Source organism: Ixodes scapularis, unplaced genomic scaffold (genome assembly GCF_016920785.2).
Source record: "Ixodes scapularis isolate PalLabHiFi unplaced genomic scaffold, ASM1692078v2 PGA_scaffold0__279_contigs__length_252992795, whole genome shotgun sequence".
NCBI lineage: Eukaryota > Metazoa > Arthropoda > Arachnida > Ixodida > Ixodidae > Ixodes > Ixodes scapularis.
Window position 1 is genome coordinate 82781727 of NW_024609835.1, and position 26437 is coordinate 82808163.

Genomic DNA, 26437 nt, shown 5'->3' on the forward strand with positions numbered 1-26437 from the left:
GATGCTAGTGAGTCATTCTCGTTTCAAGTAGAGTGTCCAAACCATTTTGCACGCATGTTCGGACTCTCGGGATTTGCAGAAACTGGGAGTCTGCAACGCCTGCTGTCCTTGTCTTTTTTTCTCCAGTTCATCTTTTTTCCTTGTGCAACAGCAGACTGTCGCACAGGAGCGACATCTTTTTCATGCGTGGTGTCACCTGTACCGTAGAATGCTGGCTTCATAGTGTGGCCCGTGAGGCTGTGCGCTTTCCGCTGTCTGCTTTCACGAACACAAATACGGTGATGTACCCAGAGTGCACTGCTCGCTAGCCTTGCGTGAGTACACTCTATATGGTATACGTTGTTCAAAGTACCTTTATGCATAACTGATCCAACCTGCATTCTCTTTTGCCATTGCCGGTAGCAAATTGTGTCTGTTTAGTATTGCACACCTGCCAACTTCCCCGTATTACCCAGAAGTCTCTTAAATTTTGATCAGTTTGTATGATTGACAGAAAAACCTCCCGAAAAGAGAAATTACCCTCCCCCTCTCTTTTGTACTAAAGAAGAGTTTTTGCCATCACTGTGGACGGCTGCAATCCCATGAGCATAGGCAGTGCAATATATAAATATAATGAAGTTGTCTTCATGCAATTTTGTTCTCAATATTTCTTTTTAAAACACCCCCCCCCCCCCTCCCCTGCTTAGAAATTATCCCGAAGTTGGTGTCCCCAAACTTGGAAGGTATGGTACTGTCTGTGCCTTTTCTATCTTGTGTCATTTATGTAACGTAATATATCTGTTCTTCATATTTATAATCGCTGCAGGCCTGGTGAAGGAGGAGTTGCTCAGTGAACTACTAGTTTGAGTTCCCTGAGACGGACACCACTGACATCACCTACAGTGCCGAGGTACAGGCTTAATGGCAGATATCAATAGGAGATGATGGTAAGCTGTCCTATTTCTTTAGCAGTGTCGGAGTAACTCACTTGAGTTTTCATCACTGTTTTCGCTGGCAGTTTGTTGCCTGCACACAAAAATGGTCCATTAATTGTCCATGTCCATTAAAATTGATGCAGCCTTCACACTTCTGCGGTTTAGAGCGATTCGCAGACATATGTCGATCATAGTCGAAACAGCGTGGCTTATTATTAGAGTTGAATGCAGAGTTTCGCTTGGCAACTTTTTGGCCACATCGATCACTACAAAACATTATTTGCCCTCTCAGGTACGCGTCACGTCTGTTTGGTTGGACAGCCACCAAGTTGACTTGGATGTCAGCGCCTGTTGTCATCAGAACCTGGTTCTTGTGCTGCCACATCATTTTTGGTGGTGTCGCTGTCGTCACCTCCCAACGCTTGCGCTCCCCGAGTTCCCATTCAAGATGGTGAGTGGTATACTTGTGGGGGCCTCGCTGCTGCAGGTGCTGCCATGTAGCTCTGGCTCGTGGTGGCTCCACCGCCATCATTTGTGCTCCCTGTGATCCCAGCCGGAGTGGTGACGGGGATTATGCAAGGGCTCTTTGTCGCAGGTGCTGCCACGGACTTTGGCTCGTGGGGGTGCCGTCGCTACTGACAAAGCCTGTGCTCCCCGTCGTCCCTGTTGAAATGGTGGCTGGAACTTGGAGAGGGTTTGCTGCCACAACCGGTCAGTTCAAGTTCCGCACAATCTGCCGTAGCCCTTGGGAATTCGTTCCTTCCATGTTGAGGTTCTAGTAGGAGAAGTCCACCGCTGTTGAGCTACATGTCACCACAGCAGTCAATCTGCAGAGGGGCATGGCCACGTGACCACACTTCTGAAATGTTAGAGCCTTGTTGTGGACATGGAGGCCGGTGTGAGAGATTTAATATGCGTCTGGCACATCTGCCCGGCGAAAGAACTCATGGGTGTGCCACATGGAAAGTGAGCAGACTGTGCAAGACTCTTTTACAAACTGGCGCTAAGTATAGGTAGTGTCTGAATCATTGTTGTCTTACGTAGGTGATACTTTCTAGGCGTAATGTGTTAGTAGATAGCTATGGTGTTATTGCTTAACTCTGAACAAGATACAAAGTATGAGACATTTTCAGGCCAAGTAAAAAATTTCTGCTCACTTTAATCTTGAAGATCTTCCAGAGTTTCACATCATCCAGCAATCCTGAAGGCAATGCACCACATGTAATTATAATTAATATTCCCGCTCTTAATTTACCAGGAAGGTGTTAAAAAATGAAAGCCGTTTACAATTCCCTGTAACGCCGGTTAGAGCCCAGCTCTTGAGGAGGAAGATGGAAGCGTACTGAGGGATAGGTGACTCCTTGAGGTCACGTGACCTCAAGGGGGTCACGTGACTTCAGGGGGTCACGTGACCTCCGGGGGTCACGTGACCTCAAGGTGGTCACGTGACCTGGGGGTCACGTGACCTAAGGGGGTCACGTGACCTCGCGGTTACGCCGACGGCGACGGCGACGCCGACGGCGACGCCGACGCCGCTCAAGCCGGAAACGGGCCCCTAAGAGCTGCGCTCTAAAAATTGTAAGTAGTGTTAGTTGCTTAGGAGAGCGATGTGTTGCACCTTGGCGTTCCATTCACTTTGGGATGAGGTGCTTCATTCTTGTGCGTCCTTGGTTGTTTCCTTAGCCCCTAAAGATGTTGGAGATTTATATGTTTTATTTTGGGGGAAACCATGTTATGTTAGTATCTGGCATGCTTTTTTTTATTGCTGAAAGCTGTTTGAAGTGAGCCTTTTGTCCACCTCAGAGCATAATGATTGGGAGCTTCACTCAGGTGTGTTTTCTGGCCACACCGCAGAGCATGATTGTAAGCATTGATGCATGCTATTGATACCAAGATCGGGACTTCAGAGAGGATCAGTCAAGTCTTCCTATTTCTATTTCCATTGATTCTTTGGCATTCTAGATATCTTTTTGTAAGCGTGTTCACGTAAGCTTGTTCAACTTTCGTGGTCATAGTATCGGGTCGTTCTGTAATTATCATATGCTTTATGCATTTGTCATTAGTCTCATCTGAAGTTGTCATGGGCACATGGCTGACACATTTGATGCTGCTTTGATTTGGAGGGTAAATATTGTCCGCCATAGGTCTAGCAAACTTCATATATTCTACACTTCAAAATTTTCTCGTAGACCTGATTACTAGGCAATAAGCTCCTTTTCAATATGTGCATTTACTTAAATTGAAAAGCCAAAAGGCTTTTAATAATCAGCCACATGCAGAATAAGAACAGTGTTTCTGCCACCTAGTGTGGGAGAAAATGGGTGGGGGGGGTGGAGGCCAAAGCAAACGCAAGCAGTGTGAATACAACTCTAGGACTTATATGCGGGGTAAGTGAGGAATTTGAACTGTCTACCAAGACCATGTAGCTCACACATTTAGCAGAGGATAATTTTGTTTGATTTAACAAGCTATTGGGGTGGTTGTAAAGCTCCTATACAGCCTCACATGGAGTCACCCTGCATGCACTGATCTAGACTGCTCGTTTCACATAGATTTTTGTGACCTATTGATCTAAGTGCTTCTTTTATTTGCAAATTTTTGTGTTATTCAGGATAATTGGGAACCCAGCAAAAGGTTGGCATGTCATGGAGTAAACATGCCATTGTACAGTGTGCTTCACTCTAAAATGTAATGCATGAGCAGTGGCCAAAGCTGATGACACTTGTCTAATGAGGAAATCAATGATACTGCACAAACTGAAGCATATCTTCCTGGGACCGTTGCCATTCCCCTATACAATTATTGCATGACCTCCTTGTTTTTTTTTATTGCCCTCAGTTAATTTGACGAGGACTGGATTGCTGTTATCCTTAATAGGTCGGCGTGTCACGTTTATCTTGAGGTCCAATTAACGGGAAATTTGTTTTGATAAGTTAAATAAGCGGAACAGCAAAATATTCAGAGCAATGTCTTTTTTTTTTCTTTCTACTTTTTTGCATCACCGAAACATTTATTGGTCACCGCATTGAAACTGGGAGTGTAACGCACGAAGAGAACTGCAGTGTGACCCTCCAGTCTCTGCCGTCAGGCGATGCACACATTCTACTACATAAGTGCAGGATCAGCTTTTTCTTTTTGGGGGGGGGGGGGGGGGGCGATTTTTCTGAGATGACATGAAAATGTTGTGGTCATCACCATCAAAGTGATTTGTTGTCTGCATGTTCCCTGCTTTAGTGACAAGGCCACTGACAAGCCGCTTCACGCGTACTAAATTGAACCGCTTGACAAGTTGCTCAAACAATAGTGATACACAAATGGCAGTACGAGGACAAGTTGAAGAACCACAAGTAGCGCTTGTCCTATCACTTCTTCAACTTGCCGTTGTCCATAGCACTATTTGTGTTTTGCTCCTCTTCATATGCTTCATAAAGAGCAAATATATAAGGCTGCTTAATAAAATGACAGCGTCCGTCAAATCGGTAAACATTTCTCTGTAAAACATATTGCCCTGGCCAAGTCCAAGTCTCGTTTTCACGATGAGTCGCATAGTGAATCGGCTAACAATGGTTGATGAATATGATGTAGTTCTACTGAATCAGTAGCATACTTCAATCTCTCTTCTGCACAAAACCTATGTTTCGGAGCGGTTGACATAGTTTTTTCTCGACAGCCGAGGGGCTTGAAGCAAGTGCTTAATGTCTGTGAGCCTCCACCATTGAAATTTTAACTTGTCACTTGCTCTAGAACTTGATAATGGAGCAATGGCAGATTTTATGAAGTTTGCGAAACCGACGACGGAGACCTTCGAATGGGAAAGGTTTACAGGGCTAGAAAAATAATGACAGCACATCCTCACTCACAATTATCTGTAATAAAAAAAACGGTGCCCAAAGAACTGTAGCTAGTTTTAAGTGTCACTCGCTGAAGCGGTTTGTATATTGTGTTAATTCCTGCATTTTGCTGTTTCTTTTTCTGTTTCAGGATCCAGTGTTACATTCCTGTGGCTTTTTGGTTGTTTCCCAATTATTGAAGGGAGTTGCAGGCTTATCATGGGCGACACAGTGCTTTGGTGAGTGTACCTTTTATTTACTGCTTGGCCAATCAAATCGAGTGGCTTTGCAGGAAACTCTACAGTTTCAGGATGTTTGAGGGTGTGTTCTCCTTCAGACATTCTGAAATGGCACAAATTTTTTTGTGCTGCATCACTATACTCTGTTGAATGACCAGCTGAAATCGTAGTAGAAGCTACATGCTCGTTGGACCAGTCATATGTCTACCTTTCGCCATGTGTTACACTCCCGCCCATAACCATGTGCAGAAGGCGGGGTCAGGTAACGAGAGGGAGGTGGTTGATTGATCCGGTGGGTTCGTAGTTACAACCACAGTCAGCTTAGAGGTGAATGTTAATTACTCAAGCTTTAAATAGGTCACAGTACTCAAAGCTTGAGGAACACCTGAGAAGTTTTTAGAATGTTTTTATTTACTGTGTCTACTCGCTCCATGAGTCTCAAACTACGTCCAGCTCGGCTAGCCATCAAGCCAATTTTCTTTCGCCGCCAAGCGGCCAGGCCACTTCAATCCAGGCAAAGCATAGCGGTACATGCTTTCATGGCTGCAAGTGTGTAGTTGCGGATGTAATCAAGAGTGAAACCGAGCGGCGGATACACGTAACAAAGCTGGGGTCGAGGAATTGCCCAGCTTTGGACATGTTTCGCCCACCGAATGCATTGATGTCAACAAACACACGGTCATCTGTAGTGTGCTTTCGGACAGTGAAATCGTGAAAGTGGTTAGGCCTAAGGACGGTCGCGTCACTCACCATGCTGAGTGAGCTTCCCTAGTAAAAAAATCTTAAATGTATAAAAAAACTTTATGTCCAACAAACGCGTATGCTCCAATAAGATCATATAAGAAAATACAAGAACCTTATAAAAACATATAAGAACAATATAAAATTATATCTGAAGTTATAAGAAACTTCTTTTCTGTTTCTTAAAACTTCTTATATAATCTTATATATTTCCTATATTGTTCTTATACGCTTTTATAAGGTTTTTATATGATCTTATTTGGTCATATGCTTTTATTGGACACCTAAATTTCTTACATGCAAGATTTTTTTACTATTCACTAGGAGGGCGCTTTTCCTTTGACAGAAGGCACACCGAAAGCACCCTAAAAAAAGGTTTTAAATTGTAGAACATGGTTATTGTAGCGCGCCCACGACCAGCCGTCAACGCGCCTCCGTCAGTGGAGACATGCCACAGTACTTTGCCGTGTCATACTGCCACCTAAAATTACATTTTTGCGAAGTGTGTAAATGCAGAAATTTACCCTGGATAATGAACGCACCCCCGAAATATATGTCAATTTCAGAATAAAGAGGTGTGTTCATTATGCGGGTAAATATGGTAAAAAAGTGAATGATGACTCAAACAAATGCAAAACTCATACATTGGAATTTGAAAAAAATCACCAACCATATCCTACAACAAGGTCCCAACGTTTCAAAAACAGCTTGTTTTTTTCTTCAGGCGTGACTGCTTCCAGATAGGGGACAACAGCTTTGTTTTCTTCTACGATAGTCTCTTTTTTTTCACTTCGTTAGGTGGCTGAGTCCGTTCACGTAGTATGATGGCAATGTGCCAGTGGACCTATTGATGTTTCCTGGTGTTTGGATATGCCATGACTATAAAAAGCTGCTGGCAGAAGTTTGTCTCAACATTTATGAGGGTGTTGGCAAAGTTGATGCGATATTCATTGTCCTCACAGTGCTCTGCAACAGCGCTGCGCTCGTGGTCGAATTTGCAGACATTGTTTTTGTGTTGTTGAATTCTTTCGGGGAAGTTCTTTGTTTTTCCAATGTAGGTGGCATGGAATTGAATATACAATGCCCTGCGCTCTTTGTTTAGAGGGATGACCTTTAATTCGCAGCATCATACATCAAAGTGTTGATACCGGTTTGTGGGACACCGGAATACTTTCTTTTACCAGCATACATGACAGCGCTTCGCTAGTCCCCTATATGTAGGGAACACAGATGCGGGTGTGTGGACGGATGTTTTTGAGTTTTTAAGCTTTCTCCCGACCAGGCAGGCCTCTGCCAAAATGTGTACCCTCAAAACTTGCACTGCATGTAGTAATGGCTCTTGGTCTGCGAGAATTTTTGTTTTAGTTTTGTGTTTGTTGAGCATTATTGGGCGAATGAGAAAGGCTATGCCACCTCATTATGACCACAGTAAAAAGAGCTATACACTTGATAACATAGTCCTGTCATGTTTTTGCTTTGAAAAAAATGTTAACACACAAGATTAATCTATTTCTTGACCCCTTGACTGGGGACCCATGACCAAAAAAAATTTTTTTTGTCCCTATTTTGCCTATATTTTTTGTACGAAACTCTTCTTGTGCTACCATCATAGTTTTAATTTCTAAAGGAAAATTATTTCCGATGTTAGGGGATAGATGGTGCTTCCTCCCGTACGATAAAAAGAGTGAGCGTTTAAAGACGCACTCCCCAAACTGATTGAAGAGTGGTGCATCTATGAGTGCGCCCCCCAGGCTGCTGTTAAAATTGCCAAGCATCCAAAGATCTTATCAAAAGTAATAGATAAATCTTTGTCTAAGGTCAAGTGAATATTTACATTCAAGTAATGACGCAATAACAACATGGCAGTGCCCACAAGCTGCATGGGCATGAACGAATTTCACCCTTTAAATGGATGAATGACCGTTTTGGCAGAACTGGACAATGAGGAAAAGGGTACCAATACTTGAGTGTGGGTTTCTAGGGGCTATTATCATTTTAAATTGCAATTCTCATTTGCTCTTTCAGCTCGCACCTTCACGGAGTACAGCAATGTGGGGAAGCATGTCGAGGACAGCCTCTCTCGATTTCTGTCCCGGGGGCGCTATGCTCTTCCAGGTAAGCTGCTTCCCTCTGTTAAGAGACACGAGTAGACCCTTTTATTCAAGACAAGAATGACGATAATAATCACTGGAGATGGGGAACAAGGGGACAAAGGAGATTCCTCTTTGACCTTTCTCCCCCTTGTACCCCTTTTCCAGGGATTATTGTTGTATTCATACTTATTACATTATTGTGGAGTTGACATTTTGACAACCTGTGGTTGGCTGATGTGTTGTGGAAGTTAAAGCTATTGCACATTCAAACATTGTGTGAAATACAGTAGAACCCTGCTGCTGCATCTTTATCTAGTCACAATAAAGGATCATGACATGAGCGAAGATGTAACAACTGCTAATGCCCTTGGGATAGCTATAGATGTTTCAGGAAGCTGTATTCTCTGTTTATCTTACCTTAGCTTTTTTGGCTGTAAAAAAGATTGCCTTATTTTATATGTTGACAATTTTTTCAACACTTCTTAAAATTGTGGTTGAACTATAAGTAACTCACTGTTTACAGACAAGCTTGTGTTTGCCCACAGCAGCTATGGGCAGCTATACGCAGGAACTAGATTCGTGTGAGCAGACATGTGTGCACATGTGCTGTGCCGACAGCCGCACCATCGCAGTGATGCGTTGTCTATAGTTGCAGTTAAAAAAATATTGAAATAGATGCGAAAATTCTGAGCCCATCGAGCTAAACCACAGCTGCCTCAAACAAATCACTGCACCCTGCATGCCACATCAAAGCAGTGGGGCTTGATGCAATCAGCACTGCTTGAACATGGTGGCATGGAGGTGGTAAAGAAAAATGGGGTGTCGTGAGAGCCTGAATCAAGCAAGAAACACAGTGCAGAGAGGCAAGGAGGTAAAATAAAGGGAGTAAAGCAAAAGGAACAGGGTATGTGTTCCTAGTAGTCATGCCGGCCACCTTGAGTGGCAGTGTTTGGGCATAAGAACCAAGAAGGAAATTCATGAAGCCTGTAATTCTAACACATATATACTTTTGGACGTTCGATAGGACCGGTTTCCGTGAACATAACAGCCGAGAAAACATGTGAGCAAGGTTCTTCTGTGCATATTTTTGAATGTGCTACAAGAATATTTCTGGTTATATGCCCACTTAATTTATAATGTTTTTCTTCTTTCAGCTGACACCTTACAGACATGTCAGGAAGCAAGGAAAGGTTATTTTTTCACTCATCGTTTACATTTGGGTGATTAACTTAGTCTTGAAAAAAAACACGTCATTTTAATGACATTGTGATAAATAAATTTTGGGTCTTTAAGTTGTCCTTCAATCTTTGTTTTCTTCCCATATTGCAAGCCGGCACTATGTGTATCAGGCACGGAATCAATGGTAGGCCATGTAAACTATTGCAGTTTTTCGGCTGGCCAGCTTAAAGTTTACGAGGGGTTGACACTGGCGAAATGGTCACGAAATTCGATCAAATGACGTCTACGTGATAATTATGCCCTTATAAAAATGGTTGATGCCATTTTGTATTATTGCCAAATGGCAACAGGTGTTTAAGAGCAGTCAATCAGCAGGCAACAGATGTTAATCGTCATTGAGATGTCATCTTGTTGACCCGGATAGCCATTTCGCCACCGTCAACTTTTTGCCGTTGTATTGGTTAGTGTCGGTGCATTGCCAGTGTATCTACATGCTAATGCTAATTGGCTCTTGGAGGCAGTCAAAAGACTATAAAATGTATAGTCCTTTGATTGCCTCCTTTAGCCATTTAACGTTAACATGTAGATACACTGATGATACACCGACAATAACCAATAGAACGGCAAAAAGTTGACGGTGGCGAAATGGCTATCCGGGTCAGCAGGGTGACGTCTCAATGACGATTAACATCTGTTGCCTGCTGATTGACTATTTGTAAGCAGCTGTTGCCATTTGGCAATAATATGACTTTCAAATGGCATTAACCATTTTCATAGGGGATAGCACAGTCAGCGCACAGACGCGTGCAGGGACACGCTCTTTCACGCGCTTCTGAACAAAAAATAAATGTAAAAGTGGGAACAAAATGGCCAGATGTCTCCACCCTAAGCAAAGCGCACATGAGGGCACCTATAATCACAAGAGAGTGCACGCCCTCAAATACCAGGCTATCATATGCCCCAATGAAATTATCTGCGAACTCGACGGGGCCATTCCCCGGTCACAGGCACGACGCTGTTAGGTGTAGCTTGCTCTTAGCCCATCCTGTAGTTGAAGCAGCACGACAGTTATATAGATTTTTATTATAGGGTGTCCCAAAGCTTTAGACCCCAAAGAAATAGGGGCTCAGCACTGCGCATGCGTAGAACCCAAAATCTTTTTGGGGTTTTAGGTTTGCTCGCGCCCCCAACGTGAAATTCGAGAAATAGCGTGGGGCCCCCCAAGTGCTTGGGGCCGGGGGGGCTATGTTGCGCTTTTTGCACTCCCAGGAGACTAGGGAGAGGGAAGTGACGTCAACGACACAGCAAACGCAGATTGGGTGTTGATTTCGTCTTCTTCTGTCAACATCCAATCTGCATTTGCTGTGTCGTTGACGTCACTTCCCTCTTCCAAGTCTCCTGGGAGTGCAAAAAGCGCAACATACCACTCCGGGTTGTGTCGGCAAACATGGCGGCGCCCATTCCGCTCGCTTCGGTGGAAATTCGTCATGGTCGCTGCAGTATTAGCCAATTTCATTGCCAATGAGTAGTGCAACCGGCTTTCGCTTTGCTTAATTTCGCTCAAGTCACAAAGAATGAGCGGTGGGTTCACCCCATTTTAAAGATCGTACCCCATTCTGGCCGTTCCTAAGCCTAAACATACGTCGTAATTGTTGACAAGGTGACGTATTGCTACGCCGTGGCAAAAGGCTCGTTCACACAGACCCGTTTTTTTACGTTACGAAAAGTCACCGGGAAATCTGTGCTTCGTATTAAAGGGGCAGTCAAGTGGTTTTTGAGTTCGTGTTTTGATAATGACAGCTGAATTTAGACGCCTTAAAGGAGCGATGCAACAATTTTTGTACTTTGCACAAATACCGCTTAAAACGGATCCCTAATGTTAATGACCTATGAAACACGCGTTCGTTTTTCACCCCACGGAATAGAAGTCCCAGACAAAAATTGAAGAAAAACGAGCAGCGTTCACCCCCTCAACTCGCAGCCAGAACAAGCGGCCACGTGATCTGGAGCCGATTATATGCCGCCAGTGTTGATCATAGCCACGCGCTGGGGCTGGCAAAGCGCAGGACACGAGCTGAGTTCCAGACATTGTTATGGCACGGCTGTTGTCGTCGTTGCAGCGATTGGACACGGGTCACTACCCGAATGCTTCCCGAGCTAGCAATTATCACGAGCCCAAGTCGAGTGCCCACGTAATGCTCGGATCCAATCTATGAACCGCATTGAAATATCGTCACTTGGGTGTACTGCGATCCCCACGTTACGTCATCAAATTTTGCAAAGGAGAGATTGAATGAAAATTATCGCTTTTCTCCTTGAAATTACACCGCAACAAAGGAGTTTCCTGGCCAGTGGCGTTGCGTGTGAGTATCCTTGAGTCCCAGGTGTGCCAGTAAGCTCGTGTCAAGTGAAAAACATTCCAATTGAATATTGTTGCACCGGTCCTTTAAGTATCCCTAAAAACCAAGAAGTATAGTCATACGGTGATTATTTCTTCAATAAAAATCTAATTGAAGGCCCTGCAGTAATGTTTGGAGGTGGGCTAGTCGGTGATGCATTGTAAACATAGAAATAAAACAGCGCAAACAAACACAAGGACAAGTAGAAGGAGGGACACAGACACAGCGCTGACTCACGACTTACTTTCTTTCTCATCTTTTTAAAACATTTCAACATAAGAAAAAAGAAATGAAAAATAAAAGAAGAAGAATCCAGCATGTAGGATATCCTCTCTGTCATATGCCATCTGAAGAATTTTTTACACAAACTAAACATTATATACCATTACAACAACAAAAAAACCAAATTAAAAAATTAAAAAAAGCCAAAAAACCACAGAGCGAGCCCTAATGCTCTGTGCGTACCTGTCTTGCACGCGGACTCTTGGTATGTCGGAACCCTTTCCTGGCTGCATGTAGGCACGCGCCTGTGGTTATAGGATCACCCCCATGGAAGCAGAAAGAAAGTGTTAAAGAGACGTGCCTAAACTCCGAAGAAACGTTATACAGTGAAGAGTTCGAGTTTCTTCGGAGTTTAGGCACGTCTCAGGCGGATCCCATTCCTCTGCAGCCAGTCCAGGTACTCGGCGCTGGCGAAAGCGGGACCATTGTCCCACACGATAATGTCCGGCAATCCCTGCGCCGCGAAGACCTGCCGCAGAGCCGCAATGGTCGCGCTTGCCGATGGACTGGTGACTGGCAGTGCCTCCACCCACTTGGAGAAGGCGTCCACTACCACCAGGAAGTAGTGGCCCTTGAAGGGTCCCGCATAGTCCACGTGCAGGCGGGACCACGGCATCTGTGGGAACGGCCAGGGGGTGATCCCCACGTGGCGCAAGGCTCGCTAGTTCTCCTGGCAGACCTGGCAGCCTTGCACCTGGTGCACGATGTCCTGGTCCAAGACATGCCACCAAACGTGCGACCGTGCCACCATTTTGGTCTTTTCCACGCCGGGATGCCCCGCATGCAGCAGCTGCAGGACCTTGGCCCGGAGACTGTGTGGAATCACCACCCTGGAACCCCACAGCAGGCAGCCCTGCTCCAAGCTCAGCTCGGCGGTCTTGTGGCTGTACGCCTGGTGACGCAGCTCCTCCCCTCGGGCAACCGCCTTGACCACCCGAGACAGGACCGGGTCCCTGCTGGTCGCCTGCGCCACCGAAGTCCTGGTGAGCACCCCCGGGTAGGCCCGCTCCAGCAGGAACACGTCAGCTGGCTCTGGAACGGCAGCAGGCACCTCCGGCAGGGGCAGGCGGCTCAGGGCGTCGGCAGGTCCGAGGTCCTTTCCAGGGCGGTAGAACAACTTGTAGTTGTAGGCCGCCAGCGTCAAGGCCCAGCGTACCACACGAGGCGATGCTTGCACTGGGACTGCCTTGTCAGGCCCCAGCAGCCCTAGCAGTGGCCTGTGGTCCGTGACCTCTTCTAATTGCCGGACCCACAGGTATTGGTGGAAGCGCTCGACCTCGAACATGAGGGCCAAGCCTTCCTTGTCGAGCTGGCTGTAGCGTTGCTCCGCCGAATGAAGCCGACGAGAAGCAAAAACCACAGGGCGTTCCTGACCATCCTGACCCCGGTGGGACAGGACGGCTCCTACCCCGCACGGTGACGCATCCACAGTGAGGACTACAGGCTTGGCCGGGTCGAAGTGCACCAGCACTGGAGCCTTAACGACCAACTCCTTGCTGTGCTGGAAGGCCAAGTCCTGCTCCTTCTTCCAGGCCCACTGCTGACCGTCACGAAGCAGGCGATGCAGCGGCTCTAGATGCCGTCAACAGGTTGGGCAGGAACCTCCTGTAGAAGTTGATGAGGCCGAGGTAGCTCTGAAGCTCCTTCTTGCTCTTGGGCTTCGGCGCCTTGAGCACGGCCTCGATCTTGCGGGGTGCCGGGGCCAGGCCAGCCTGGGAGATGTTGTGTCCCAGGTACTCCTCGCTGGGGGCAAGAACACGCACTTGTGCAGCCTCAGCTTGAGACCGGCGTCCTGTAGTCGTGTCAGGACTTTGGGCAGGTTCTGCAGGTGGTCCCCGTCGTCGGTACCGGTAACCAGGATGTCGTCCAAGTACACTGCCACGTGCCTCATGCCCCTGAAGAGGTTGTCCATCTCTCTCTGGAAGATGGCTGGGGCTGAGGCCACGCCGAACGGTAGGCGCGTGTACTGGAAGAGTCCCATGGTAGTCGAAATGTTGACATACTTCCGGGCGGCATCCTGGAGCACCAGCTGCTGGTAGGCATCTCGAAGGTCGAGCTTGGTGAGCTTCTGTCCCCCGGACAGAGCCGACCAGAGATCTTCTACCCGAGGCAGCGGGTACTTCTCGACGGTAGCAGCGGGGTTGATGGTGACCTTGAAGTCCCCGCAGATCCTGACGCGGCCGTCTCGCTTGAGGACTGGGACAATTGTTGCGGCCCACTCTGAGGTCTTGACGGGCACCAGGATACCCTCTCGCTGCAGCCGTTGCAGCTCCTGGGTGACCCCGTCATTCAGGGTGAACGGCAGCGGACGGGCTTGAAGAACCGAGGCCGGGCTCCCTCGGGTACGTGGATGCCAACCACCGTGCCGGCGAAGGTGCCCACCCCCGGCTGGAACAGGGACTGGAAGTCGGTCAGGAGGCTCGGGACGTCCTTCACCACGTGCAGAGCAGCTTCTTGGTACTCCGGCAGCCGAACACCAAGCGAGTGAATCCAGTTCCGGCCCAGCAGCGTCGGCGACGACCCCTTGGTTAAGTAAAGGGGAAGGATTGCCTCCCTGTCGCCAAGGCGAACGCTGGCTAGGGCCCGACCCTGGACCTGTGAAAGCTGCCTGGAGTAGCTGCGCAGCATGACGTCCGACGCCTCGTTGGACACGCAAGGGAAGGTCCGCTTGAACAGCTTCCCGGGCATGACCGACACGCTGGCCCTGTGTCCAGCTCCATGGTGATGGGGTGCCCGCAGACTTCGACTGACACCAAGTAAGGTGGCACAGACGATGAAAGTCTATTGGTGTGCCACACGTCGAAAATCTGCGGTTCCTCGGCCACGACGTGGACCCTGGCTGAGGAGGTACCCGCACCTGGTGCCGCTCGTCCCCGCCGCGTTTTCTTGCGACGGCCACCCTGGCCGCGGGCTTGGCTGGAACCCGGGCTTGAACCAGGCTGCTGCTGCTGCTGGCCGCCGCTCGTCCTCCCCCTCGGCAGACACATGCGAGATGCCCAGCTCTCCCTGACGTGAAACATCGTGCTTGGACGAACTGGCACTGTGAGGGGGAGTGGGCAGCACCGCAGCGGCTGCAGGCACCGCTCCTTGTCGCCATCTTGTTCACCGCCGCTTCCGTCGACGGAGAGCCGGCCGCACGCGCTATCTCGCTGGCGTCCTTAGCTGCTGCTTCCATCGCCTGCGCTGCCTTCACCGCGTCGTCCAGCGAGGGGTCGGGGAGCTCCAGGAGTCGCGTCTGCATGGCGGGGTTGTTGATGTCGCAGACGAACCGGTCCCGGAGTATCGAGTCCAACTGGTGTTCGCTAACCCTCGTAGCGCTGCGACGAACTGCCCGAGGGTCTCCCCGTCCCGGCGGCTCCGGTTGTTGAAGCGGAACCGCTCCATAAGCGTGGACGGCGCCGGGCTGAAGTGCGAGCGCAGCGTAGCGAGCAGCTCACCCAGCGTTTTGACGTGCTGCATGGCCGGCTTGAGGAGGTCGAGCAGGAGGCTGAAAACGCGGATCCCGCAGCTGGCCAAGAAGATGTCCCGTTGTTTCGCCTCGGGCGTGTCGTTCGCCCGGAAGAACACGTGGACATGTTCTTCGTAGACAGGCCAGGCGGACCCATTTCCCTCGAACGGCTCGAGCCTCCCGTACAGCCCTTATAAAAATGGTTAATGCCATTTGGAAGTCATATTATTGCCAAATGGCAACAGCTGTTTACAAATAGTCAATCAGCAGGCAACAGATGTTAATCGTCATTGAGACGCCACCCTGCTGACCCGCATAGCCATTTCGCCACCGTCAACTTTTTGCCGTTCTATTGGTTATTGTCGGTGTTTCATCAGTGTATCTACATGTTAACGTTAAATGGCTAAAGGAGGCAATCAAAGGACTATACATTTTATAGTCTTTTGACTGCCTCCAATAGCCAATTAGCATTAGCATGTAGATACACTGGCAATGCACCGACAATAACCAATAGAATGGCAAAAAGTTGACGGTGGCGAAATGGCTATCCGGGTCAACAAGATGACATCTCAATGACGATTAACATCTGTTGCCTGCTGATTGACTGCTCTTAAACACCTGTTGCCATTTGGCAATAATACAAAATGGCATCAACCATTTTTATAAGGGCATAATTATCACATAGACGTCATTTGATTGAATTTCGTGACCATTTCGCCATTGTCAACCCCTCGTAAACTTTAAGCTGGCCAGCCGAAGAACTGCAATAGTTTACATGGCCTACCATTGGTTCCATGCCTGATACACATAGTGCCGCGGCTTGCAATATGGGAAGAAAACAAAGATTGAAGGACAATTTAAAGACCCAAAATTTATTTATCACAATGTCATTAAAATGACGTGTTTTTTTTCAAGACTAAGTTAATCACCCAAATGTAAACGATGAGTGAAAAAATAACCTTTCCTTGCTTCCTGACATGTCTGTAAGGTGTCAGCTGAAAGAAGAAAAACATTATAAATTAAGTGGGCATATAACCAGAAATATTCTTGCAGCACATTCAAAAATATGCACAGAAGAACCTTGCTCAGATGTTTTCTCGGCTGTTATGTTCACGGAAACCGGTCCTATCGAACGTCCAAAAGTATATATGTGTTAGAATTACAGGCTTCATGAATTCCCTTCTTGGTTCTTATGCCCAAACACTGCCACTCAAGGTGGCCGGCATGACTACTAGGAACACATACCCTGTTCCCTTTGTTTTACTCCCTTTATGTTACCTCCTTGCCTCTCTGCACTGTGTTTTTTGCTTGGTCCTGTATGACAATAAGAGATTCAGGCTCTCACGACACCCCATTTTCTTTACCACCTCCATGCCACCATGTTCAAGCAGTGCTGATTGCATCAAGCCCCACTGCTTTGATGTGGCATGCAGAATGCAGTGATTTGTTTGAGGCAGCCGTGGTTTAGCTCGATGGGCTCAGAATTTTTGCATCCTTATATTTCAATATTTTTTTAACTGCAACAATAGACAACGCATCACTGCGATGGCGCGGCTGTCGGCACAGCACATGTACACACATGTCTGCTCACACGAATCTAGTTCCGGCGTATGCAGTGCCCATAGCTGCTGTGGGCAAACACAAGCTTGTCTGTAAACAGTGTTACTTATAGTTCAACCACAATTTTAAGAAGTGTTGAAAAAATGGTCAACATATAAAATAAGGCAGTCTTTTTTACAGCCACAAAAGCTAAGGTAAGATAAACAGAGAATACAGCTTCCTGAAACATCTATAGCTATCCCAAGGGCATTATCAGTTGTTACATCTTCGCTCATGTCATGATCCTTTATTGTGACTGCATAAAGATGCAGCAGCAGGGTTCTACTGTATTTCACACAATGTTTGAATGTGCAATAGCTTTAACTTCCACAACACATCAGCCAACCACAGGTTGTCAAAATGTCTCAACTCCACAATAATGTAATAAGTATGAATACAATAATAATCCCTGGAAAAGGGGTACAAGGGGGAGAAAGGTCAAAGAGGAATCTCCTTTGTCCCCTTGTTCCCCATTTTATTTGATGTGATTATTATTGTCATTCTTGTCTTGAATAAAAGGGTCTACTCGTGTCTCTTAAGAGAGGGAAGCAGCTTACCTGGAAGAGCATAGCGCCCCCGGGACAGAAATCGAGAGAGGCTGTCCTCGACTTGCTTCCCCACATTGCTGTACTCCGTGAAGGTGCGAGCTGAAAGAGCAAATGAGAATTGCAATTTAAAATGATAATAGCCCCTAGAAAGCTACACTCAAGTATTGGTACCCTTTTCCTCATTGTCCATTTCTGCCAAAACGGTCATTCATCCATTTGAATGGTGAAATTCGTTCATGCGCATGCAGCTTGTGGGCACTGCCATGTTGTTATTGCGTCATTACTTGAATTTAATGTAAATATTCACTTCACCTTAGACAAAGATTTATCTATTACTTTTGATAAGATCTTTGGATGCTTGGCAATTTTAACAGCAGCCTGGGGGGCGCACTCATAGATGCACCACTCTTCAATCAGTTTGGGGAGTGCGTCTTTAAACGCTCACTCTTTTTATCGTACGGGAGGAAGCACCATCTATCCCCTAACATCGGAAATAATTTTCCTTTAGAAATTAAAGCTATGATGGTAGCACAAGAAAAGTTTCGTACAAAAAAATATAAGCAAAATAGGGACAAAAAAAATTTTTTTTGGTCATGAATCTCCAGTCACGGGGTCAAGAAATAGATTAATCTTGTGTGTTAACATTTTTTTCAAAGCAAAAACATGACAGGACTATGTTATCAAGTGTATAGCTCTTTTTACTGTGGTCATAATGAGGTGGCATAGCCTTTGTCATTTGCCCAATAATGCTCAACAAACACAAAACTAAAACAAAAATTCTCGCAGACCAAGAGCCATTACTACATGCAGTGCAAGTTTTGAGGGTAAACATTTTGGCAGAGGCCTGCCTGGTCGGGAGAAAGCTTAAAAACTCAAAAATATCCGTCCACACACCCGCATCTGTGTTCCCTACATAAAGGGGACTAGCGAAGCGCTGTCATGTATGCTGGTAAAAGAAAGTATTCAGGTGTCCCACAAACCGGTATCAACACTTTGACGTATGATGCTGCGAATTAAAGGTCATCCCTCTAAACAAAGAGCGCAGGGCATTGTATATTCAATTCCATGCCACCTACATTGGAAAAACAAAGAACTTCCCAGAAAGAATTCAACAACACAAAAACAACTGCAAATTCGACCACGAGCGCAGCGCTGTTGCGGAGCACTGTGAGGACAATGAATATCGCATCAACTTTGCCAACACCCTCATAAATGTTGAGACAAACTTCTGCCAGCAGCTTTTTATAGTCATGGCATATCCAAACAACACCAGGAAACATCAATAGGTCCACTGGCACATTGCCAGCATGCTTTGTGAACGGACTCAGCCACCTAACGAAGCGAAAAAAAAAAAAGAGACTATGGTAGAAGAAAACGAAGCTGTTGTCCCCTATCTGGAAGCAGTCACCCCTGAAGAAAAAAACAAGCTGTTTTTGAAACGTTGGGACCTTGTTGTAGAATATGGTTGGTGATTTTTTTCAAATTCCAATGTATGAGTTTTGCATTTGTTTGAGTCATCATTCACTTTTTTACCATATTTACCCGCATAATGAACACACCTCTTTATTCTGAAATTGACATATATTTCGGGGGTGCGTTCATTATGCAGGGTAAATTTCTGCATTTACACACTTCGCGAAAATGTAATTTTAGGTGGCAGTATGACACGGCAAGGTACTGTGGCATGTCTCCACTGACGGAGGCGCATCGACGGCTGGTCGTGGGAGCGCTACAATAACTATGTTCTACAATTTGAAAACCTTTTTTCAGGGTGCTTTCGGTGTGCCTTCTGTCAAAGGAAAAGCGCCCTCCTAGTGAAGAGTAAAAAAATCTTGCATGTAAGAAATTTAGGTGTCCAATAAAAGCATATGACCAAATAAGATCACATAAAAACCTTATAAAAATGTATAAGAACAATATAGGAAATATATAAGATTATATAAGAAGTTTTAAGAAACTAAAAAGAAGTTTCTTATAACTTCAAATATAATTTTATATTGTTCTTATATGTTTTTATAAGGTTCTTGTATTTTCTTATATGATCTTATTGGATCATACGCGTTTGTTGGACATAAAATTTTTTTATACATTTAAGATTTTTTTACTAGGGAAGCTCACTCAGCAAGGTTAGTGACGCGACCGTCCTTAGGCCTAACCACTTTCACGATTTCACTGTCCGAAAGCACGCTACAGATGACCGCGTGTTTGTTGACATCAATGCATTCGGTGGGCGAAACATGTCCAAAGCTGGGCAATTCCTCGACCCCAGCTTTGTTACATGTATGCGCCGCTCGGTTTCACTCTTGATCACATCCGCAACTACACACTTGCAGCCATAAAAACATATACCGCTATGCTTTGCCTGGTTTGAAGTGGCCTGGCCGCTTGGCGGCGAAAGAAAATTGGCTTGATGGCTAGCCGAGTTGGATGTAGTTTGAGACTCACGGAGCGAGTAGACGCGGTAAATAAAAACATTCTAAAAACTTCTCAGGTGTTCCTCAAGCTTTGAGTACTGTGACCTATTTAAAGCTTGAGTAATTAACATTCACCTCTAAGCTGACTGTGGTGGTAACTACGCACCCACCGGATCAATCAACCACCTCCCTCTCGTTACCTGACCCCGCCTTCTGCACATGGTTATGGGCGGGAGTGTAACACATGGCAAAAGGTAGACATATGACTGGTCCAACGAGCATGTAGCTTCTACTACGATTTCAGCTGGTCATTCAACAGAGTATAGTGATGCAGCACAAAAAAATTTGTGCCATTTCAGAATGTCTGAAGGAGAACAAACCCTCAAACATCCTGAAACTGTAGAGAGTTTCCTGCAAAGCCACTCGATTTGATTGGCAAAGCAGTAAATAAAAGGTACACTCACCAAAGCACTGTGTCGCCCATGATAAGCCTGCAACTCCCTTCAATAATTGGGAAACAACCCAAAAAGCCACAGGAATGTAACACTGGATCCTGAAACAGAAAAACCAGCAAAATGCAGGAATTAACACAATATACAAACCGCTTCAGCGAGTGACACTTAAAACTAGCTACAGTTCTTTGGGCACCGTCTTTTTATTACAGATAATTGAGTGGGGACGTGCTGTCATAATTTTTCTAGCCCTGTAAGCCTTTCCCATTCGAAGGTCTCCGACGTCGGTTTCGCAAACTTTATAAAATCTGCCATTGCTCCATTATTAAGTTCTAGAGCAAGTGACAAGTTAAAATTTCAATGGTGGAGGCTCACAGACATTAAGCACCTGCTTCAAGCCCCTCGGCTGTCGAGAAAACACTATGTGAACCGCTCCAAAAGATAGGTTTTGTGCAGAAGAGAGATTGAAGTACGCTACTGATTCAGTAGAACTACATCATATTCATCAACCATTGTTAGCCGATTCACTATGCGACTCATCGTGAAAACGAGACTTGGACTTGGCCAGGGCAATATGTTTTACAGAGAAATGTTTACCGATTTGACGGACGCTGTCATTTTATTAAGCAGCCTTATATATTTGCTCTATATGAAGCAGATGAAGAGGAGCAAAACACAAATAGTACTATAGACAACGGCAAGTTGAAGAAGTGATAGGACAAGCGCTACTTGTGGTTCTTCAACTTGTCCTCGTACTGCCATTTGTGTATCACTATTGTTTGAGCAACTTGTCAAGCGGTTCAATTTAGTACCCGTGAAGCGGCTTGTCAGTGGCCTTGTCACTAAAGCAGGGAACATGCAGACAACAAATCACTTTGATGGTGATGACCACAACATTTTCATGTCATCTCAGAAAAATCGCCCCCCCCCCCCCCAAAAAAAAAAGCTGATCGTGCACTTATGTTGCAGAATGTGTGCATCGTCTCACAGCAGAGACTGGATGGTCACACTGCAGTTCTCTTCGTGCGTTACACTCCCAGTTTCAATGCGGTGACCAATAAATGTTTCGGTGATGCAAAAAAATAGAAAGAAAAAAAAAAAAGACATTGCTCTGAATATTTTGTTGTTTTCCTTATTTAACTTATCAAAACAAATTTCCCGTTAATTGGACCTCAAGATAAACGTGACACGCCGGCCTATTAAGGATAACAGCAATCCAGTCCTCGTCAAATTAACTGAGGGCAATAAAAAAAAAACAAGGAGGTCATGCAATAATTGTATAGGGGAATGGCAACGGTCCCAGGAAGATATGCTTCAGTTTGTGCAGTATCATTGATTTCCTCATTAGACAAGTGTCATCAGCTTCGGCCACTGCTCATGCATTACATTTTAGAGTGAAGCACACTGTACAATGGCATGTTTACTCCATGACATGCCAACCTTTTGCTGGGTTCCCAATTATCCTGAATAACACAAAAATTTGCAAATAAAAGAAGCAGTTAGATCAATAGGTCACAAAAATCTATGTGAAACGAGCAGTCTAGATCAGTGCATGCAGGGTGACTCCATGTGGGGCTGTATAGGAGCTTTACAACCACCCCAATAGCTTGTTAAATCAAACCCAATTATCCTCTGCTAAATGTGTGAGCTACATGGTCTTGGTAGACAGTTCAAATTCCTCACTTACCTTGCATATAAGTCCTAGAGTTGTATTTACACTGCTTGCGTTTGCTTTGGCCTCCACCCCCCCCCCCCCCCCCCCCCACCCATTTTCTCCCACACTAGGTGGCAGAAACACTGTTCTTATTCTGCATGTGGCTGATTATTAAAAGCCTTTTGGCTTTTCAATTTAAGTAAATGCACATATTGAAAAGGAGCTTATTGCCTAGTAATCAGGTCTACGAGAAAATTTTGAAGTGTAGAATATATGAAGTTTGCTAGACCTATGGCGGACAATATTTACCCTCCAAATCAAAGCAGCACCAAATGTGTCAGCCATGTGCCCATGACAACTTCAGATGAGACTAATGACAAATGCAAAAAGCATATGATAATTACAGAACGGCCCGATACTATGACCCAGAAAGTTGAACAAGCTTACGTGAACACGCTTACAAAAAGATATCTAGAATGCCAAAGAATCAATGGAAATAAAAATAGGAAGACTTGACTGATCCTCTCTGAAGTCCCGATCTTGGTATCAATAGCATGCATCGATGCTTACAATCATGTTCTGCGGTGTAGCCAGAAAACACACCTGAGTGAAGCTCCCAATCATTATGCTCTTAGGTGGACAAAAGGCTCACTCCAAACAGCTTTCAGCAATAAAAAAAAAGCATGCCAGATACTAACATAACATGGTTTCCCCAAAAATAAAACATATAAATCTCCAACATCTTTAGGGGCTAAGGAAACAACCAAGGACGCAAAAGAATGAAGCACCTCATCCCAAAGTGAATGGAACGCCAAGGTGCAACACATCGCTCTCCTAAGCAACTAACACTACTTACAATTTTTTGAACACCTTCCTGGTAAACTAAGAGCGGGAATATTAATTATAATTACATGTGGTGCATCGCCTTCAGGATTGCTGGGTGATGTGAAACTCTAATGATCTTCAAGATTAAAGTGAGCAGATATTTTTTACTTGGCCTGAAAATCTCTCATACTTTGTATCTTGCTCAGAGTTAAGCAATAACACCACAGCTATCTACTAACACATTACGCCTAGAAAGTATCACCTACGTAAGACAAGAATGATTCAGACACTACCTATTGTTAGCGCCATTTTGTAAAAGAGACTTGCACAGTCTGCTCACTTTCCATGTGGCACACCCATGAGTTCTTTCGCCGGGCAGATGTGCCAGACGCATATTAAATCTCTCACACCGGCCTCCATGTCCACAACAAGGCTCTAACATTTCAGAAGTGTGGTCATGTGGCCATGCCCCTCTGCAGATTGACTGCTGTGGTGACATGTAGCTCAACAGCGGTGGACTTCTCCTACTAGAACCTCAACATGGAAGGAACGAATTCCCAAGGGCTACGGCAGAATGTGCGGAACTTGAACTGACCGGCTGTGGCAGCAAACCCTCTCAAGTTCCAGCCACCATTTCAACAGGGACGACGGGGAGCACAGGCTTTGTCAGTAGCGACGGCACCCCCACGAGCCAAAGTCCGTGGCAGCACCTGCGACAAAGAGCCCTTGCATAATCCCTGTCACCACTCCGGCTGGGATCACAGGGAGCACAAATGATGGCGGTGGAGCCACCACGAGCGAGAGCTACATCGCAGCACCTGCAGCAGCGAGGCCCCCACAAGTATACCACTCACCATCTTGAATGGGAACTCGGGGAGCGCAAGCGTTGGGAGGTGACAACAGCGCCACCACCAAAAATGATGTGGCAGCACAAGAACCAGGTTCTGATGACAACAGGCGCTGACATCCAAGTCAACTTGGTGGCTGTCCAATCAAACAGACGTGACGCGTACCTGAGAAGGCAAATAATGTTTTGTAGTGATCGAAGTGGCCAAAAAGTTGCCAAGCGAAACTCAGCATTCAACTCTAATGATGAGCCACGCTGTTTCGACTATGATTGACATATGTCTGCGAATTGCTCTAAACCGCAGAAGTGTGAAGGCTGCATCAATTTTAATGGACATGGACAATTAATGGACCATTTTTGTGTGCAGGCAACAAACTGCCAGCAAAAACAGTGATGAAAACTCAAGTGAGTTACTCCGACACTGCTAAATAAATAGGGCAGCTTACCATCATCTCCTATTGATATCTGCCATTAAGCCTGTACCTCAGCACTGTAGGTGATGTCAGTGGTGTCCGTCTCAGGGAACTCAAACTAGTAGTTCACTGAGCAACTCCTCCTTGACCAGGCCTGCAGCGATTATAAATATGAAGAACAGATATATTACGTTACATAAATGACACAAGATAGAAAAGGCACAGACAGTACCATACCTTCCAAGTTTGGGGACACCAAATTCGGGATAATTTCTAAGCAGGGGAGGGGGGGGGGGGTGTTTTAAAAAGAAATATTGAGAACAAATTTGCATGAAGACAACTTCATTATATTTATATATTGCACTGCCTATGCTCATGGGATTGCAGCCATCCACAGTGATGGCAAAAACTCTTCTTTAGTACAAAAGAGAGGGGGAGGGTAATTTCTCTTTTCGGGAGGTTTTTCTGTCAATCATACAAACTGATCAAAATTTAAGAGACTTCTGGGTAATACGGGAAAGTTGGCAGGTGTGCAATACTAAACAGACACAATTTGCTACCGGCAATGGCAAAAGTGAATGCAGGTTGGATCAGCTATGCATAAAGGTACTTTGAACAACATATACCATATAGAGTGTACTCACGCAAGGCTAGCGAGCGGTGCACTCTGGGTACATCACCGTATTTGTGTTCGTGAAAGCAGACAGCGGAAAGCGCACAGCCTCACGGGCCACACTATGAAGCGAGCATTCTACGGTTTAGGTGACACAACGCATGAAAAAGATGTCGCTCTTGTGCGACAGTCTGCTGTTGCACAAGGAAAAAAGATGAACTGGAGAAAAAAAGACAAGGACAGCAGGCGTTGCAGACTCCCAGTTTCTGCAAATCCCGAGAGTCCGAACATGCGTGCAAAATGGTTTGGACACTCCACTTGAAACGAGAATAACTCACTAGCATCATCGGGCAAAGCCCACACAAAAATCATGTATGTGAGCATGTTAGTGAACGCACTCCGCTTTTCTCGCATAAAACGAGTGGTCACAACGAATTTTCTAAGCAGAGGCATTGCATAGGGGTCAAGGTGTCCGCTTCATACGCAAGTGGACGCGGGTTCCGTCCGCAGTGGGCCTGCTTTTTTTCTTTTTTTTTCTCAAACATTTTGTTTTGTCGACGCATTTGGCGATATTTAGGACATTTCTTTTTTTTTGCGATAAACAGTAAAAAAAAAAAAAAAATCGAATGTTGTTGAGAAACTCCCAAAACTAAATGGTATGGGACTCCCTTTCGAGGTGCGATCGGGGACAGCGGGGCTTGGATTGCCGGCTGGACGCCGCGATGCGGCATGTACTGGTTACGATTTGTAATTAGCAGCCGATATTGTCGCCGCGAAGCGGCGTGAACGCAGGCGGGGGGCTGTGTTAACGAGCTCCCCAGTGATACACGCGCCGTTCTAAAAGGGTGGCCCGAGCGGCATGATCTCTCGGAGGAGTGCGTATAGCTTTACTCTCTCTCTCTATATATATAGCGCAGTAGATCAAACGGCTCCAACCACAATGTTTTCTTTTTTTACGCGTTTCGCTCGCGTCGCTTGAGATCACCCACAGCGATAAGACGCGCGGGCCGACAAAGAAACCTGGCCAGTACAGATATGGGTAGGCAGCGATGCGTGCCGACGCGAAGTGACGACCCACGTGCGATAAAACGTTTGACAGGTCGACCGACGTGTTGGGTGACCGAATCATGGCTTCGCAACCCGTCGGACGGTTTGACGAAAAGCGCGAGGAGAGATGCTCGCCTAAGGAAAATACCTGTCAGAATACACTTCTCGGGCGCGATTTGGCAAGGGCAGGGCAAGGAAACAAACCAAGGAGATGCTTGAACGGAAGCTTAGGAGGACACAGAGAAAAAAGGCTTACCTTCGAGAAGCACCGAGGAATGAGCCAATTGAGCAGTGCCCATAACCTCCAGGGCTGTTCATTCTTGCTCGCGTGGTGCCTCGCCACTTATTAGTCGCAAAATCCATTCTCGGACGCGGCATATCGGATCGATATGAGTTCTACGTAAAAATAAAAGACACATCAAACCGCAACAAAGCTTCGGAAGCTTCGACACAAATGAAGTTTATGGTGGATTGGATTGGCTTGTAAAAGACTTTGTTTCGAGGTGCATAATAAATGCGAAAATAAAAAAGTTAACGTAACATTATTCGTAAAACAGTGGCGAACCGAAACAATAAAACGTTTTAACAAACTTAAAGAACTAAAACAAATGTATTAAAATAAAAGTTTTATACGCGATACGAAACTTCGCTTAGCCACACAACTACGACGGGATTTTAGTTTCGGTTTGGAATCGGAGGCTGCGTATTTTCGACACCGATTGGATATCCAGGGGGCGTGGACAATGGCGTCATGGACGTAAAAATAGCAGCTTTTATGTTGACATCTTAGTTATTTTTACGTCAACAACACGTTTTCTTTGGATGCCGCTGACTGCATTGTGAAATGTCGGTAGCTCGGCGTGTGTGTGGCCGGGTGCTCGGCTCGGCGGCTCGGCGGTG

At 45.9% G+C, this 26437-nt stretch overlaps 1 protein-coding gene and 1 long non-coding RNA gene across 8 annotated transcripts; one reads left to right on the forward strand and one right to left on the reverse strand.

Moving 5' to 3' along the window:
- The first annotated feature begins 805 nt into the window (after positions 1–805).
- LOC120846413 lies at positions 806–9109 on the forward strand. Of its 5 annotated transcripts, none has more exons than XM_042288875.1 (7): positions 806–926; positions 1207–1365; positions 1510–1625; positions 4896–4983; positions 7750–7839; positions 8842–8877; positions 8972–9109. In XM_042288875.1, the coding sequence occupies exons 2-7, from the start codon at positions 1253–1255 to the stop codon at positions 8973–8975; spliced, it is 447 nt and encodes a 148-aa protein (XP_042144809.1). In that variant the 5' UTR covers positions 806–926; positions 1207–1252; the 3' UTR covers positions 8976–9109. The 5 variants fall into 5 exon arrangements, with proteins under 5 accessions (XP_042144809.1, XP_042144811.1, XP_042144812.1 ...); XM_042288877.1 differs by having other exon boundaries at positions 806–889; XM_042288878.1 differs by lacking the exon at positions 8842–8877.
- Positions 9110–15976: 6867 nt separating this feature from the next.
- LOC115325343 lies at positions 15977–25953 on the reverse strand. Of its 3 annotated transcripts, XR_005717021.3 has the most exons (8): positions 25794–25953; positions 24115–24150; positions 23911–24031; positions 23472–23630; positions 23213–23327; positions 20151–20239; positions 17282–17371; positions 15977–16120 (listed from the first exon to the last, which is right to left on the reverse strand). It is a non-coding gene; the product is annotated as an uncharacterized LOC115325343 (long non-coding RNA). The 3 variants fall into 3 exon arrangements; XR_005717020.3 differs by lacking the exon at positions 24115–24150 and having other exon boundaries at positions 23948–24031; XR_005717019.3 differs by lacking the exon at positions 24115–24150.
- Between the last annotated feature and the right edge of the window lie 484 nt (positions 25954–26437).

What these genes read in the sequence shown, in the direction of transcription:
- LOC120846413 (XM_042288875.1), top strand. Translation starts at nt 1,253, where the DNA reads ATGTCAGCGCCTGTTGTCATCAGAACCTGGTTCTTGTGCTGCCACATC. An exon ending in CCGAGTTCCCATTCAAGATG is followed by an intron (nt 1,366 to 1,509) that starts GTGAGTGGTATA and finishes TCTTTGTCGCAG; the next exon opens with GTGCTGCCACGGACTTTGGC. An exon ending in GGGGCGCTATGCTCTTCCAG is followed by an intron (nt 7,840 to 8,841) that starts GTAAGCTGCTTC and finishes GACGTTCGATAG; the next exon opens with GACCGGTTTCCGTGAACATA.